General features: G+C 39.8%; 1 protein-coding gene across 3 annotated transcripts in view; it reads left to right on the top strand.

The window, feature by feature from the left end:
• Positions 1–4,184: 4,184 nt before the first annotated feature.
• Positions 4,185–16,045, top strand: part of fgf11b (fibroblast growth factor 11b) — a 48,450-nt gene continuing 36,589 nt past the window's right edge. Inside the window, exons 1-2 of one of the 3 annotated variants that reach the window (XM_050040464.1) lie at positions 4,185–4,356; positions 14,423–14,474. In XM_050040464.1, coding sequence (XP_049896421.1) covers positions 4,185–4,356; positions 14,423–14,474 — 224 coding nt within the window. Of the gene's footprint in view, positions 4,378–14,422; positions 14,475–16,045 lie in introns of all 3 variants that reach the window. The other 2 variants (XM_050040463.1, XM_050040465.1) reach the window with 2 other exon arrangements.

The following is a 16,045-nucleotide window of genomic DNA, read 5'->3' as shown; positions in this document are numbered from 1 at the left end:
CAGAAGTATGTGACATCACCTTTTTGTTACCTAATTTCAACCAGTGAGAAAAGAACCAACAAAAAACCCAAATACACAAGTGTCTTCTGTGTTTAAACTTTGTAGATTAGTTAAGAACGGAACAGAAGTATGAAAAAGCATAAAGTGAAAATATGCCAACTTTTGTAAATGCAGTTGGTAACTTGCCACCACTGGGATGGATTGAGAAACATCCCTCCAGCAAAGCTCCCAAACATATGTATGGTATCTATTCATCCCATCCAGAAGACTAAAGATTATAGAAGTCTTCGTTAGGTAACATTGAAAGCACCATCACGTGGTAACCGTTATACTGGGAAAAACAACTCAACCTAAAGCACTTTGAAAGAGGATATGCTGTTAATACCCTCGGCTTCTACGAAAATTGATATGCATGCAGGGATTGTGGCATGGATTGTTTTTAGCAAAAACATCTGCATTTAATCCCCCTGTGCATTATTCAGATGATGAGAATTCACGCGTGGCAGAATGCTTATTTGCTATTTTTAATTTCCTTACTTTCATTTTGATTTATGCAGATTGTTTTTGCTCCACTTTACCAAAGAAGCTTCAGTAATGACAGTAGGGCTGGGTTAGCACGCACAGTAAATCCTGAATGTGATTAGATGTGAATTTAAAAAACCTTGTTGAAAAGAGTCCTAACTGTGCACAAATTATATATGAGCAAGATTAAAGACTAATATTTATATGGTAATAAACTGGAAATAACTAATGGCCTTAACCTAGAGCCCTGACATAATGGATGTTTAGTTGTTAGTTAGGGTGTGTTCGTACAGGTGATAGCTCTTAGAAAGATATGAAAAGTGGTTTTACTCTTAATGAGTCCACTTAGTTTTTTGGCATGAAATTTCATTATAATGATGGAAACACTTGTTAACCTTGAAACTGTCTAATGTCCTGAGAATCCCCACTTAGCTTTCTTTTGGTGTAACTTGGCATGTACTTGTGATGGAGAAAGTGAAAAGGAGAACAACCTTTGGCAATGTTTGTAATGTGATGTCCATTAGGAGATTGATTCTTAACTCAGAGTAAGAAGACGAGCGCATTGTTGAGGATGGTTGGGAAATGCAACAAGGATGCACCGAATCATTAGAAAAGGAGAAAAATATCTTTTCTGTTTCCTTGTCAATACAAACTGCATTATCTCATCTGCGGTTTCCTCCCCTCCACCCCGGCCATGCCCTCGTCCCTCCGTGGAGACCAAACATCCGCTGTCACCTGTCAATCAAGCCCTGACAGACAGTGACCTTGCTTGGCATTGTTAGAAATGATTTGAATCGACCTTGCATTTTCAAGTTGCTTCCGCTGCTGGTTTCCCCTGCAACTGACTTTTAAAAGAGGTGCCATGACAAATAAAATTGGATTGATTAGCTCTCAGATAAGTTAATTTATTGGGATGGAGTCTGAGGGGCCGGACTGGAGACGTTCAGTGTTTTATATTCAGTTGAAATGCAGATTTATGTAGTCACAATCATGATAGTTTTGACAGTAAATGGGCCTCCCACATTATGGCTCCAGTTTATCAAGCTAATGGATACATCAGTTTACTTTGACACTGAAGGTGCAGTGGCACTCCCAAGGGGGGCCAGGTGGGGCCATGACCCACCTATTACAATTGCTGGCCCTCCAACTGGCCCCCCTGGTGGAGGCTGATAATTCTGTCTTTAAGAGGCTGTGGCATGCTCATTTTTTAAGCTAGTGGTATCTAATGAAACTAGATAACCTAAGACATCCATTGGTACCAACCATGATGGCATAGCTTGATGGGGAGGGGGGTAGATAGCACTCCATATTTAGACTAAATTTTGGTAAGGGCACAACTGTCACGGCTATTATCAAAGGGGTCCCTTGAACTCTCACCTCAAATTTAAGCTCTATACTTATCGGCCGCGTATCGGTTTTAGCCAATATTTGCCTTGTTGACTGCCATCAGCCCATCTGCAAATAGGATGAGGTTAAACGATGGCAGAGGCTGATGTTTTTTCGTGTTACATAAATTTTGCAGAGGCTGAAAAGCAGAGCTCATGAGCATCCTTTAAAAAAAATAATTTTAATGAAATCTATGTAAATATTTGAATAGACTTGCCTGATATTCCATTACCCCAAAATATGCTGTTTGTCTTATATCGGGTTGTTTTGCAGAATGAAAACAGTAAGCACAATCCTTGTTTTTGTTGCAACTCAACAAGATGAGAAATGCTTGACTGCAGGGCATTGTCATTTACCAGAACCCGCTATTGCGTGCAAAAGTATGTCAGCATGATTTGTGTTCTCTACTGATACTTTTGGAAGTTTGTTTTGTCCCAAATTATTAGAGAAATCTCTTATGTCAGCCCTTGCATTTGTGTCTAAATGCAAGTAGAACAAATGAGGGAGGTGCGTGAACACAATCCGCAATAATGGGTGTTTGTTGTTTTTGTGTGGGTATTCTGCAGGTGGGGGGTGGGGCTGAGGGAGAGCGTGTGTGTGTGTGTGTGTGTGTGTGTGTGTGTTTTGGCAGGGTTAGCTGTCTAACTCAATCTGTCCAAGCTCATGTTTCTGTCAGGGTTAGCGTAAGCCAGCAGTCAGATATGTCAGACACTAAATGCCAGTTTCAGGGAACAAAGTCACTTTATTTTTTTATTTATTTTTTGCCTCAATTTCATATGTAGAGCTCAAGGAAACAAATCACAGACAGACTGTGGAGGTTACTACTGTGTGAGCGATGTCAGGGAGGAAGATGAAGAAGAATACTGACTAGAGACAGACAATTATTCAGCAGGGGAGACTCTACTACAAAAATATGCTGATGTGCTCTGTGTGCATGTGTGTGTGTGTGTGTGTGTGTGTGGATGCATGTGACAGGAAGGTAACACATGGTGATGCTGTTCCTCTCGAGGAGACAGAGAACTGTCACAATCTGCACCTTAAGCACTCTCTCTCTTTCTCCCTCTGTCTCTCTGTTTCAGCGCAGCAGTCAGAATGATTGAGGTTTTTTTTGTTTTTTTGTTAAGGGGACATTGCTGTAAAATAACAAAATTGCAGCCTCTGCGAGCAGTGATTTTTGTGAAGTGGCTGTTGCCCATCTCTCGCCCCTTTCCCTCTCCCAGTCAAGCTCACTCTCACACATCACAGCATCTGCCTCCCTCCCTCCCTCCCTCCTGTCTCCCTCGCTCTTTTTTGCTCTCTCTCCCCCCTCTCTCTCATGAATGTCACCTCTACTGATGGTGGCTGCTGGAATTCACGCACACATACTCTCACAACCACTCGCTGACTTTGGATGGGAGGAGGAGGAGGAGAGGGAGGGGGGAGGAGGGGGATGAGGAGGAGGGAGGGGGGGGTTCGGTGAGGACTGTGGGAAAGGAGCGTGCCATCGGAGGCAGAAGAGGAATCTCTGTCTGTCTGTGTCCATGTCTCTGCTCCGTTCCCGGTTTCATTCCCACAACGACCACCAACATCCTGCCTGCTGTACTACCTCTGGATTTAAATCATCTGGATTACCGCTCGGACTCTCGGCTCATTATTCCATGCTGCCACGTTTAAATGGGAGGCAAAGTTGGACCTCCGTGGACTGCACAAATGCTGACAAACAGTTTGATCTTTCTTGCGCTTTTACGAGCTTCCTAGCATTCAAAATGATTCCACTTTTCTTCAGTAAAAGTGTTTTTATATGTAAAATAAATTGAGCTCTTTCTCTTTGGTGTTGTCTAGTCAAAGTAGGTTAGTTATTTTGCAATATAAGATTTTGAAATTGGCTATTTGAATGTGAAAGATGAGTGGGGAAGAGGGGTAGATATATGTCTCCATCTTCACCTTTTTAAAAGTCAGTCATTTTAACCTTCTGTTATTTTCAAAACTGAAAATGTGACTGTGGCACTTTTTCGTGTGCTCTGTTAGTGTCAGATTTTTATTTTTCGGTCAGCGTGGAGGCTTTACTTTGGACTGCAGGTGAACTTGCATCTCTTCCAGTTCTTCCCTCTCCAAGGGAACCCTCAAACTAAACTCTTCCCTGATAACCCACTTAGACGCCCCTGTCTCCCCTGTGGGGGCTTCTCTACACCGTTTGTCCTACTCTAGTTTTTTTCTGAGGAAAAGCAAAAGCCAAACCAGCAAAGGGGGTACTGGGAAGGAAGACACCCCCCTCCCAAAGGTGAGAGGGGGGGAAGATGGCAGCTCTCGCCAGCTCTCTCATTAGACAGAAACGGGCGGTCAAGGACGACCAAACCAACCGACCGGTAGCCAACAAGCGCAAGCCCTGTCCTAAGAGCAACAAGTCCTTGTGCCAGAAACAGATCCTGGTGCTGATCTCCAAAGTACGACTATGCGGGGGTCGAAAAGGTCGAAATGAGAAAAGACCGGGTGAGTCACTGCTATTGTTTTCATGTTTTTCCGCTTGTTCTTTTTCTCCCCCATATGTTGGCACAGTGGGCTCAAAAATTATACAATTTTTATGAAGCAAGTAAAAAGAGCTGAGGAGTTTTACATTTTTACAATTAATCAAATAGAAAATTAAGCTTATATCACAAAATCCAATATTTAAAATTCTGGTTTGAGTTTTCAAATTTTTACTTTTGTTCATTTAGTTGATCAAAAACCTGCCAGAGAGGTTTTATTATATTATTCAGTTCTCTTTCATCTCTGTTTGACACTGCAGATCAACATTGTATCAAAATATCTTTCCATTAGGAACAAGGAATCATCCAGCGTGACAGTTAGTTATTATGCTCAATCTGTTTACCATAGATTCACAATTAAAAGCCATTAACTTAAAATCTAATGGTTTCACAGTAGCAGTTGTTTTCAGGGCAGCCACCTCTTGCAGCTTCACCTGTTTGATACACTGACCAATGGTGGCTGCTGCCCTCAGCTCTGCAGAGTGAAAATTAAACAAGCTGTTGAATAAATGCAGCTGGAATGAGTTTCCACTCACCTAATGGAGCTTTAGCGTTCCCAAACATATAATTATGTAGAGACCTGCAGGAACAATAAATTGGGAAATTAGCTCAAAATCATCATTACAGTTTTATGCAGTGTAAGCACTCTCTCTGGTTTTGTGCACATCTGCAGATTGTCAAACTCAAAGCCACTTCATCTGTACACTTTTTAGCTACAAATTGGGTACATGTATAATGCATACAGTTGCACAACAAACAGTTGTCTCATGCAATGGGAAGAAATTATTGGAAATTGTTGAAGAAACGCTAACAGATGTACATGCACACACCTAACGTCAGGCTGACTAGTTTGAGTAGAAGTTAAGATTTTTGTTTTGATCCTATAAATTAAAATTCAAGGAGCATTCAGTGAGTGACACACACATCTGCACCAGCACACTCACACAAGCACAAAATGTGGGTGGAAGAGGAAAATGAATTGTGCGATCAAGATTTTTATTTGGAAAGTGTATAGAAACATTGGGATATAACATATCTCTTTGGATGGATGGGTGTTGTTTGGATCAATCACTTGTTTGAGTATTGTTTTGTGACTATATGAAACATTTGTGCTTTAAATAATAACACAAAAATTTTGCAGTTTCTATCATCCATCCATCCATTTTCTAACCGCTTATCCTCTTGATGGGGGCTGGAGCCTATCCCAGCTGACATCGGGCGAGAGGCGGGGTACACTCTGGACAGGTCGCCAGACTATCACAGGGCTGACACATAGAGACAGACAACCATTCACACTCACATTCACACCTACGGGCAATTTAGAGTTATCAATTAACCTGTCCAGTTTCTATCATAAACATTGCAATTTTAAAAAGCTAATTCTAGAGGACTGGGCTACCGCACAGTGTCACATCAACTTCAATCTTACAGTAGTGCTGCCCTGACATCCACACCAGCCACACAACCAATGTGGGTAAGAATGTTCCTGTGCTGGGTAACTCTGTCAGCTTCTCTGATGTAATTTCTCTTTGTAAGCACAACTTCAACACTGAGGCTCTGAATGGAGAATTATGTGATGTGTTGCCAACATCACCTTCTCTTTTGTCAATGAAAAAGAAACATGTGCCACAACACAAATTAGCCCATTTGAAAGTATACAATCTGATGCTGTGCTTGTGGATGCGGTGTGTGTTGTGACATTATTGCTTCATATTACTATTCATAAATGATAAAATGCCTGTTTAACATTTAATGGAAAGTTATCTTTTGTTTAATTTCTTAATATGTAAACCCTGGTGTATTCCTTTCAATAATAGCTTTTTTCCCTAAATGCACTATTGCATTAATTCAGCAGAGAGAGTAATGTAATATCTTAATTTATTTGTGCAGTATTCTTTACTGCTTTGGTGTGACTGGTAGACTGCTGAATTATTTAATTCATAACTGAGAAATGTTTTGCCTTATTCATGCACAATTAGCAAGTGTAGTATGCTTAAGTTAAATTATGCATATTACAGAAATGTCGCTGAACAAACATCCTTCATAAAGAGGCCACATACTTTCATGGCTGATTGGGGAAGAAAATGTNCGGAGCTAAAGACTGCATCTAAGCAGATTGAACGTGAGAATGATGAGTGATGAGCAGAGCTTTGTGCTTGATGAGGACTTTCATTTCATTCTGCACCACTGTGTTCACATATGTCTACTATGCTTCAAACAGAATTGTGATTCAAAAACTTTGAAGTCCATCACATCATTTAGGATACTGTACAATATTTATTATGAGAATTGCAGAAAGCTTCACCTGAAATTTGTCTGGTGATGAAATACTTTAAGTCTTGCTTATCTAGTTCCATCTGTGGTACCATTTGGTAATAGACATCTAAAGAGTTGTTGGTACTGGCTCAATACATTTAAGTCCTTCTATTATTAAAGCCATAAAACATTTCAGTAGTATAGAAACATCCAGGTCAATGACAACATCCTGTAATAATACAGCTATATCTCAGAAAAGGTGTACTGTAACCATTATTTTGTATCTGCTCTACCAGTCCCTGCTTTTTATGAAACTGGCCGTTAGTTGTTTATATAATAATACCAGATGTTCATCTGGTGTTGTAATTGCAAAGGGGCGGATTGTGGACATAAATGAAAAGGCTCCACGCTCACCTCAAGTAACAGTTATGATCATTAGGAGATTATTATCCGTGTCTTCCTTTGTTCTGAAATTCCATTTGGCTGTGTAACATGGCATTACCTTTCAGTTTCAGTTTATCCACAAAAAAGTAGGTAAAATGCGAGCACAACCCATAAGACATGATGGAGATGTGAAAAAGGACAACCTGATAAGCTATCTGAAGCTAGATCATAGGGGCCCAGACGCTAAGCAGATATCAAAAATATAGGTTTTCACATTGTCTAGATTTAAGAAAAATAAAGTGCAAATAATATGTAGTAACATTTAAAAACCTACAAAACTCCTCAGGGCTCATTTATGCTCAACTTTAGAAATGGAGACGGAGGCGGATGGAGCCTTCTGTCCCCACTTTGCATTTATTTTGTCTGTATTTGTGCACGTTTTCTGAGAGCTTATGGATAAGGACGAGATCGTGGAGGCAGTGTAGCATATTTTCAAGAGAGATAGGATGGTAGGACATGATGAAGACATTTTTAAAATGGTGGATCAAAATGAATCAGTTATATAGTGGAAAAAAAATATCCACGTTGGGTTGTATGTATATAATGGCCGTACAGACCACTGCCGTCTACAATAGTCTAGTGCCATCTGTTGGCTGTATTCATGCCATCATAGAGGACACATTAAAGTATGAGGGTGTCTGAAAGTTTGAAATGGACATATCTAATTTTATGTCAAAACAGAGTATAATCATCAATGAGGCGATAACTTGGTGTATCCCTTGTAATCTAGCAGGTATGTGGTCATCAGCTTAAATACTGGATGAATTAAAACTGCAAACTCATGATGGCTCCAGGTAAAAGGTCAGAGGATCACCAAAGTTATTAGCATTCATCCTCTGGGCAGCATAGATAGTCTAACAAACTCCAGGCAATCTTTGCAATAGTTGTCCAGAAATTTCACTAAAACCAGGTGGTTGTTGGTGGTAGTGGTGAGGTGTGGGCATCACCAGAGCCATTGTGCTACATCCTCTGGGGACCATGAATGTCTGTACAGTTTGATAAAATGTATCCAAAAGTTTTTAGATAATTAGATAATGACGTGTATTACATTTGCCAAGCAGGGTAGGCCTACCAACTTACTCATCAACTCATAAATCTGCTCATTTATGCTTAGCAAGCAGCACTTTGTCCACAGGGGGGAGTTAAACCGTTACTGTCAGACCTTTTGCAATATACCAACTTGCTAGCCCTGTAGATGTAGACCTACTTACATTGCCACCCACAGGCTTTGGAAATAATACCTGCTACTATTAAAACACAGCTAACAAGTGTTTGTGTTTCAAATTGAGAGGGGAAAAATCAGCTTCATTTAAGCTACTGACCTTTTTACAAAACTGTCTGTAGGACTTTGGGATTTTAACCAGATATTGTATATATATACTTCTGTGGGTCTAAAAAAGGTTTAGAGATTAGGGCTGCAACGATTAGTGGACTAATCGATGACTAATCGACTATTAAAATAATCGGTGACTATTATAGTAGTCGACTAATCGGTTTGAACCATTTTTCATAGAAAAGAACTATAAAAGTACCCCAAAATACTCTTACTGCAGCTTCTCACGTTCAAATATTGGCAGCTTTACACACTCTCCCATGACGGTGAACTAAAACCCTTTGGCGTGAGTACGAAACAAGACATTAGATGACATAATTTTGGGGTTTGTGAGAGACAGACATTTTTCAACATTTTAACACATTTTTCGATAAAATGATTAGTCAACTAATCGAAGAAATAATCGACAGATTAGTCGACAATGATAATAATCGTTAGTTGCAGCCCTATTAGAGATTAATAACTATGCTTCCACATTTATGCAACACAAGTCCCTATCTTTTGTAACATGCGCACATATTAGGATGTCATTTCTACAAGTTAATACCTTGTTACTAGGAAATACATATATTAAGGTTGTCCAATTCTCCAAATCCACGATTCAATTTGACTTTCAATTTTAAAGTAACGATTTGATTCAATTTTTTTCCACTTCTTTTTCAGCTGTTACAGCTATTCCACTGTTAGACTATCGAGTCTTAATTTGTAACAATTATACATAGCATTAATTGTGATATAACTGCCATATTTTTTTGAGAATGTGCCACAGTAAGGCCTTACAGTAAAATTTAAACAATTTAATCACAATTGATAACAATAACTTTTTTTCACTAGTCAACTGGAAACAAACTGTTAAACACAAAAACACAAAGAAGAGCCACTAGATGGCAGAGGATAACTTTACAACAGAAGCTTAACTTTCCTAACTGATTCAGTTCTTCACATAACTTGCGGGGATGTCCATAAGTTTAGGGAAGCAGGACAGTTTTCCAGTTTTGATGTTTCTCCATTATTTTTGACCCCAGATGTGGCCACTGTGTCTCGAAAAAACAGCTGAAGGCTTCGGACTTACTCAAATAGGCAGGGATAGAGAGAAATAAATGGTAGGAGAATCACTGGTCCGAAATCGACTGAAAATCGAAAGCTCTTTTTGATCGATTTTCAATTTAGAATAGAAATCGGACATTTTCTCCACACAGCACAGCCATCACAGGATTCTGTAGCTTCTCTACAAGCTGTGTTTTGTTTGTTTTGTTTTTTTAATCAGAGTTTTTCTCAGCTGTCACATTAGCATCACACCAGCAGCTATATTTATTACTGCCATAAAGCAACGGGCTACTAAAATGATAGGGATGGACATAAACCTTGCTGTTAATACATGCGGTTGGCACAGAGCTCACACTGGATTAGATCCATAACAAACTCCAGAATCTGCCTTAATTTACATGCCTTCTCCCTCATTACCCTCTAGGTGTCCTGTACCGTGCTTTACTACACAGGTAACCCCTTCAAGTGTTGTCCTGACCAATGAATAACCCTCCTACAGTCAGTGATCTGCACCGCTGCCCTCTTTTCAGATCAATTCAGCTCATTAATGTATAGCAAATAATCAATAATCACCCTCTTAGTTTGTTCAAGGTGGAATCTGACTTGAAAGGGAGGGATATCGAGCTGCTTGCCCTTTGGTACCTTTCTCTAAGTTAGATCAAATGAGCACACAGTCTTAGCGTTAAGCATGTGCATGGAAATGATAAGCAGACGTTTAGATCCAAAATTACCCACATATGTGATACAAAGAAAGAATCTTTTTAACATCGCTGGTAGAAGAGTAATGTCACTAGTACTATTACCGCAGAAATCCAAATATGCATCACAAATAGCAACACTATTTGCTGAGTCATTAGAAACTAATGGATGCAAATATAGTGCAGACCCAGACATCTTGTAGCATTGTGTGGGCTGTTTGGCATGGTGGCGCACTGTAGTATGTTGTAGGAGTAAGCATCCGAGGGGCCAGTCGACAGTTGGAGCACAAGTGTAGGCCCCAGCTGGCGGGCGGCAGACCAGGTTACAAGGAGAGATCCAGCAGAGGATAGCATTAAGCTGACCCCGAGAGATCGGGGCCGCAAACTCGCTTACTCAACAACACCTGATCAGACAATGCAGTGTTAGGTAGCTTCTCATCAGAACTTTACTGACTGTGACAGGGGTCAGAGAGAGAGAGACAGAGGGAGAGGAAGAGAGGCAGGGCGACTGTGTGGAGGTAAACAGAGGTTTAAAGAGAAAAGTTGAGATATTACTGGCAGTGAAATTGTATCAAAAAGGTGGAGGTGGGAGGCAATTGTGGGGGCAGACACAGATAAAGAGGTAATCGAAAATACAGGAAGAGAGGTAGGGAGATGTAACAGTGGAGATTAAAGGGGAGGTGGGTGGGACTGAAAAGAGCTGTGAATCAGACTGTCATAGAGGCAGCATGTGGAGAACATGAGAAGAGAAGCCATGGGGCTGGATATGAACTGCCACTGATAACGTTCCTCTCCTGTGTAATAATCTGGCTAAAAGCAGGTTGTTTTTAATTGAAAACTGAGCATTTCTCTTCAGTTTCATGAGTGTGCAGGTGTTTTCGATGATTCAAGTTGGGTGGGTGGGTCAGTGATCAGAGGAGAACCCTGCCTCCTGGAAATTACATTTATATGTAATTGTTATGCCAGATACATTTTGAGTGTGTTTTTGAGCTTAGTTTAGTGCTATGTTCTCTACCGCATGCATACCTTAGGTAGGTGGTCATGGGAAGCAAAGGACTTTGTGGTTAGGGTTAAGGCCTCAAAGCACATTTTCTCAATCAGATTCTTATTGTGAGTAATGATCTCTTTATGAATACACGATTTTCTGCCAACATTAGAAAACTTTGTTATTTCATATAAGATATTTCTATATTTTCTATTATTTTGCCTGAGCATTGCAAACTGGTTTGGGGTGGGCAGGGCTCATTTGGATGAAGGTGATGTCACATACTTCCATGCACCAATCATGGTATACTAAAATGCATGTAGTGCATGCATTTAGTGCATGTATAGGTCCAGTTTGTGCATGTGTGTGTTCGGACCTGTGTGTAATTGACAACAGAGTGTAAAATTGAATTTCCCCTCGGGGATTAATAAAGTATATAAAATTAAATTAAAAAATTAAATTAATTAAAATTAAATTAAATTAAATGTTTTATCATAATGTGATGAATCGGTGGACTGCTGCTAATGTTTGCCTGCCAGTATGTTTACATGACATTGGGAAAAAATCAATGTAATGTGTTAGTCCGACTAACACTGAACTTTTAGAATAAATGTAAACATGTTAGTCTGACTGAAATAATATTAGGCTGAATTTCTGAAAGTCGGACTAACACATCTAGATAATGTGACTGAGAGTCGAATTACTCCTGCACGTATACAGTCAATTGGACCCAAACTGGCCTAGGCACTCTGCGCATGTGCCACAGTATCCGCCCCAGGCTTCAACACGGAAGTCAAATAGCATTAAATGCGTAACAGAAGAAAGGCCAGTAACAACATGGCCAAATCCACAGCCGTGCATTTTTGGACGGACAAAGAGACACAGTTCGTGCTATGTCAGCTGAAAGAGTTAAACATTTCAAAAAACATGGATGGGAGGAAAACACAGAATGACGTATTAGGTCAACCAGATGAAGGTCAAATACTAACATGCTTAAAGGGAGCATTCGCCACCAATTGTAGCGGAGCCGGACATTCTTCGGTCAGTAAATCAGTCCTACTCCCGTGCTTGTATACCGGGACAAGGACGCAGTCCAGTTAAATGGCCTATTTGGGCTATAACCGTAGCTCCACTTAAATGTGCATGTAACCGTACTGACTGTCAATCAAATCAGATCAAACCACAACCATACAGTCCTGATGAAGCAGATCATAAGATAATAATAAAAAAAAAAAGTACAAAAAAACATTTTTACTAAATGGTAACTTTGCTTGTTGCTTACTTAAAAATAAGGATTTCATGTTACAGAAAAGTTTTTAGGGGCTTTCAGGTAACAAAAAAGCCCTTTGACTGAAGAAATGAGTCTGGTTTTGGTTTACCACAAATTAACATCAAAAACATGTCTCACTGATATTTAAATAATCTTATTCAATCATCTTCTCTTAAAAATAATGACAATAGCAGCATATTAAAAAATGATAATAACGATAGACCCTATTTGTCAGATGCCCGATCAGAAAAATTCTGGAGCTCAAATTCAAAAGGCCTGCTGTGACATGTACATTTATTTATTCACTGTATATCACAGCAGCCCTTTCCCTGAACTGGAGGATCAATATTTTACTGTAGTTGACTTAAAACTTTAACTGGTTATAACATGGATTTTTTTCATCACTCGGGTAACATGTAGCTTAGAAAAGCATTAGCTAATGTATTTTTGCATCAGTGTGGGGTGAGGAAAATAACTGAAACAGTAACATACAGACTGTAACGTTGGTTTAAGGAATTTACTCACTCGTGCATGGCGGTTTAAGTAAACAGAAAATTCAAAATGACCAAATAACAATATTAGGTGACGCATGCTGTAACATTGGCGGTACTGCAGAAAGTTTAAGTGACTGCTACTGACAGAAACACATTCCACATGTTGATAAGCCCAGGCCACACTGCCTGTGTGAGCAGTGTGTTATGGCTACCTTGCTCAACTGCTGCGGCTCACACTCATGCAGTGTTAAATATATCATGCTTTGGTGGGGACAAAATTTTTCAACTTGGTAGATACATTCATTAGAAACACATGGGTATGTTGAGTATACTGACATCAAATTTTCACGAGTATATCTGGTGGCGACCCCGGCGCACCTCATTGCCCTCTCACTCTCCTCATGGCCCTCCCCCAGCTTATTGCCATGAGCAGCTCAGCTAACGTTAGCTAAGCACATGACACCACCCTACTGTCCCTCTGATTGGCTAGTACCAGTTTCCTCGAAAAAAAATATATTTGGGAAGGATTGTGAGTAGTGTAAGTGCAGCGAGGTGTGTGTCTGCTGTTGGACCCTTCTCAGTTTTCATGCTATGATTATTGTAGCCTAAAATTTCATGGTAAACAGCATCACAATAATCCCTGAACTTTTTCTGAAATATTAGTGCTTAGATGCAGTGAAATTACTTTACAGTGATTGCCTTGGATTTAATTGAAACTGACAAACTGAACAGTAAACTGTATGATGCAGCTTTGCTGGACTGCATATGGACTGACAGCAAACACACTTAAAGCACCATAAACAAAAGCAGGGTGCTTGTTCTAAAGTGTAGGGCAGTTGAGGTAAAATTTGGGAAATGCCTGCCCTCTTCTATGAATTACAATGTTTCACCACAGTTTAGTAACATCGCGAACCCTAATCTAAATTTGAGAGATTTACAATAAACAACAGCTTGCTGTTTGTCTGCATCTAGACAAGACAAGCAAAAGATTAGTGGCTGATTGCTGTCAAAGTCATGCAGTGTCTGTGGATTTCTGACCTTAACCAACCCTTTTTTCATCAGAGGGAACTTAAAAACAGGATCTGGTACTAAATAGTGTCAAATGAGGGGTATGGGGACGCAGCTGTTCATGAAGTAGGTGATCTAGTTAATCCCTTAAACTTTCTCCAAGATGTACACATCAGATTAAACTACCATGAAACAACAAAGTTTTAAGCTCTAATCTTCTAGCTTGTTTTATATTAAGTAAAAGCCCATTAGAGATTAAGGGATTTATTCATGTGTTTCTTTCAATTTTGAAGGTTTATCTAACTTTATGTCTCTGGATTGCAGACACTCTTTAGACACTCAGCAAATAAAGTCTGTGGACATGAGGGGATCAGGGGGATCAGCGACTTTTTCTGAGTATTACTGCAGTTAGAGTTTAGACTTGGCTTGTGAAAAGATACTGAGCTGTAGAGAGGCTGATGACAATGGCCTTAAGTCTTATTCAAAGTGAAGAGGCAGAGGGATGTGTGTACAAAACCCCCCCTTTTGTTTCCTGTCATCCTGAAGGTACCACCTTAACCTCCCACACATACCTGCTAAATTGAATCTGTGGGTGCTTTGATTAAAGCTGACAAGGACAGATTGAATTTACCCCTAACAAGAGAAAGACAGTGAGGATGGAGGACACCTATAGAGGTAATGATGAGAAGACAAGGAGAAGGAGAGGCAGAGGAAGTGAGAGGAGGAAGGGCATGAATGGGAGATGTACTGCAAGAGAATTAGGAAGTACTTTATACCAAAAAGATGTGTATATGTGTATACATACACAGACAGTATGCAAATTAAGAAGTTACTATGAAAATCAAATTATTATTATTACATTTTATTGAAATACCAGATTAAAAGTGTTCACATTGGCAGAAACCAGTTTATCAGTGTAATTGCCCATAACCAGTTTGGCAATTCAAGTGCCTACCATATATGTAACCTCAGTTAATCAGGTCATCTCCTAGAGATCGAGATATTCTTTTGCAAGAGAGATCAAGATACATAATACCACCACCCAAATAATAAGCCCTACTGTATAATAATAGCAGTATTTTTATTTTGTTATCACATATAACTCTTTTCCACCATGGGAACTTAGTAACCTGTAAACTGGGGCTTCCCCTAACCTAAACTTGTAGGAACCAATTAGTTGTAGCACAGTGAACTTAGAGGTGTAGGATATGAATTTTACTTTAAACATTAAAAAAAGAACTAATATTATCAACAGAATATAAAGAAGGAAAAACTTTGATGTGCACTTGATTGGGATCAGCCCATTTAATGGCGGTCGTCTGTTGTTATAAGCCTCATTGTCATTAGCGTCATTAGGGGCCCGCTACACCTACTGGTAGGTTCAAAAGGCCATTATCAGCCCATTCAATGGCTGTTACCAGTTCATTAGGTTTCGCTTTCCTTAGGTTTAGGTGCCAATATGACGTGGTTGGGGTCAGAAGATGTTCATGGTTGTGCATAAATATTGGTTTCCCATGGAACTCTAACCCTAACCCTCCATTTTTTACATGTAATGTACATTTTGCATACAGTCTCTTTCAAAATAAACACATTACGTCGGTAACACCGCAAATTGAGCTTTTTTTTTCCCTCAACAACAAAAGCACATGGTTAGGTTTTGCCTACACACACACACATGGTTGACTTTAGGCAATAAAAGCATGTGATTGGGTTCAGGAAAAAAGAGAAGGGTTTGGCTTTACAATCACACGGGAAGCAAACACCAGCCTCCCAGGTGAAAGTTGGTGTTTGTTAGGCTCATCCACCAACCCTCCCACCTGCCCTACTCTAACTTTCGCCACCTTAACCTTTGTTGTGGTCCTGACATGTATCTTTCTGACGCAGCCAAGCACTGTTAGACAATAACAGTGACTGGCCACGTATCATGCCGACATGAAAGTAGTGCTGCACGATTTGATAAAAATGTGCGATTGCGATTATGGTGGACAATATTGCGATTTGCGATTGCGATTACAATATAATTACAATAAAATATAATAAATAAATGGTATCATGAGTCTTTTTGCTTGATTCAGTGTTTCCCCTACATTATATTAGG

The sequence above is a fragment of the Epinephelus moara genome, chromosome 3 (genome assembly GCF_006386435.1).
Source record: "Epinephelus moara isolate mb chromosome 3, YSFRI_EMoa_1.0, whole genome shotgun sequence".
NCBI lineage: Eukaryota > Metazoa > Chordata > Actinopteri > Perciformes > Serranidae > Epinephelus > Epinephelus moara.
The sequence above is the reverse complement of the archived record's forward strand: the minus strand, read 5'-3'. Positions and strand labels throughout refer to the sequence as shown.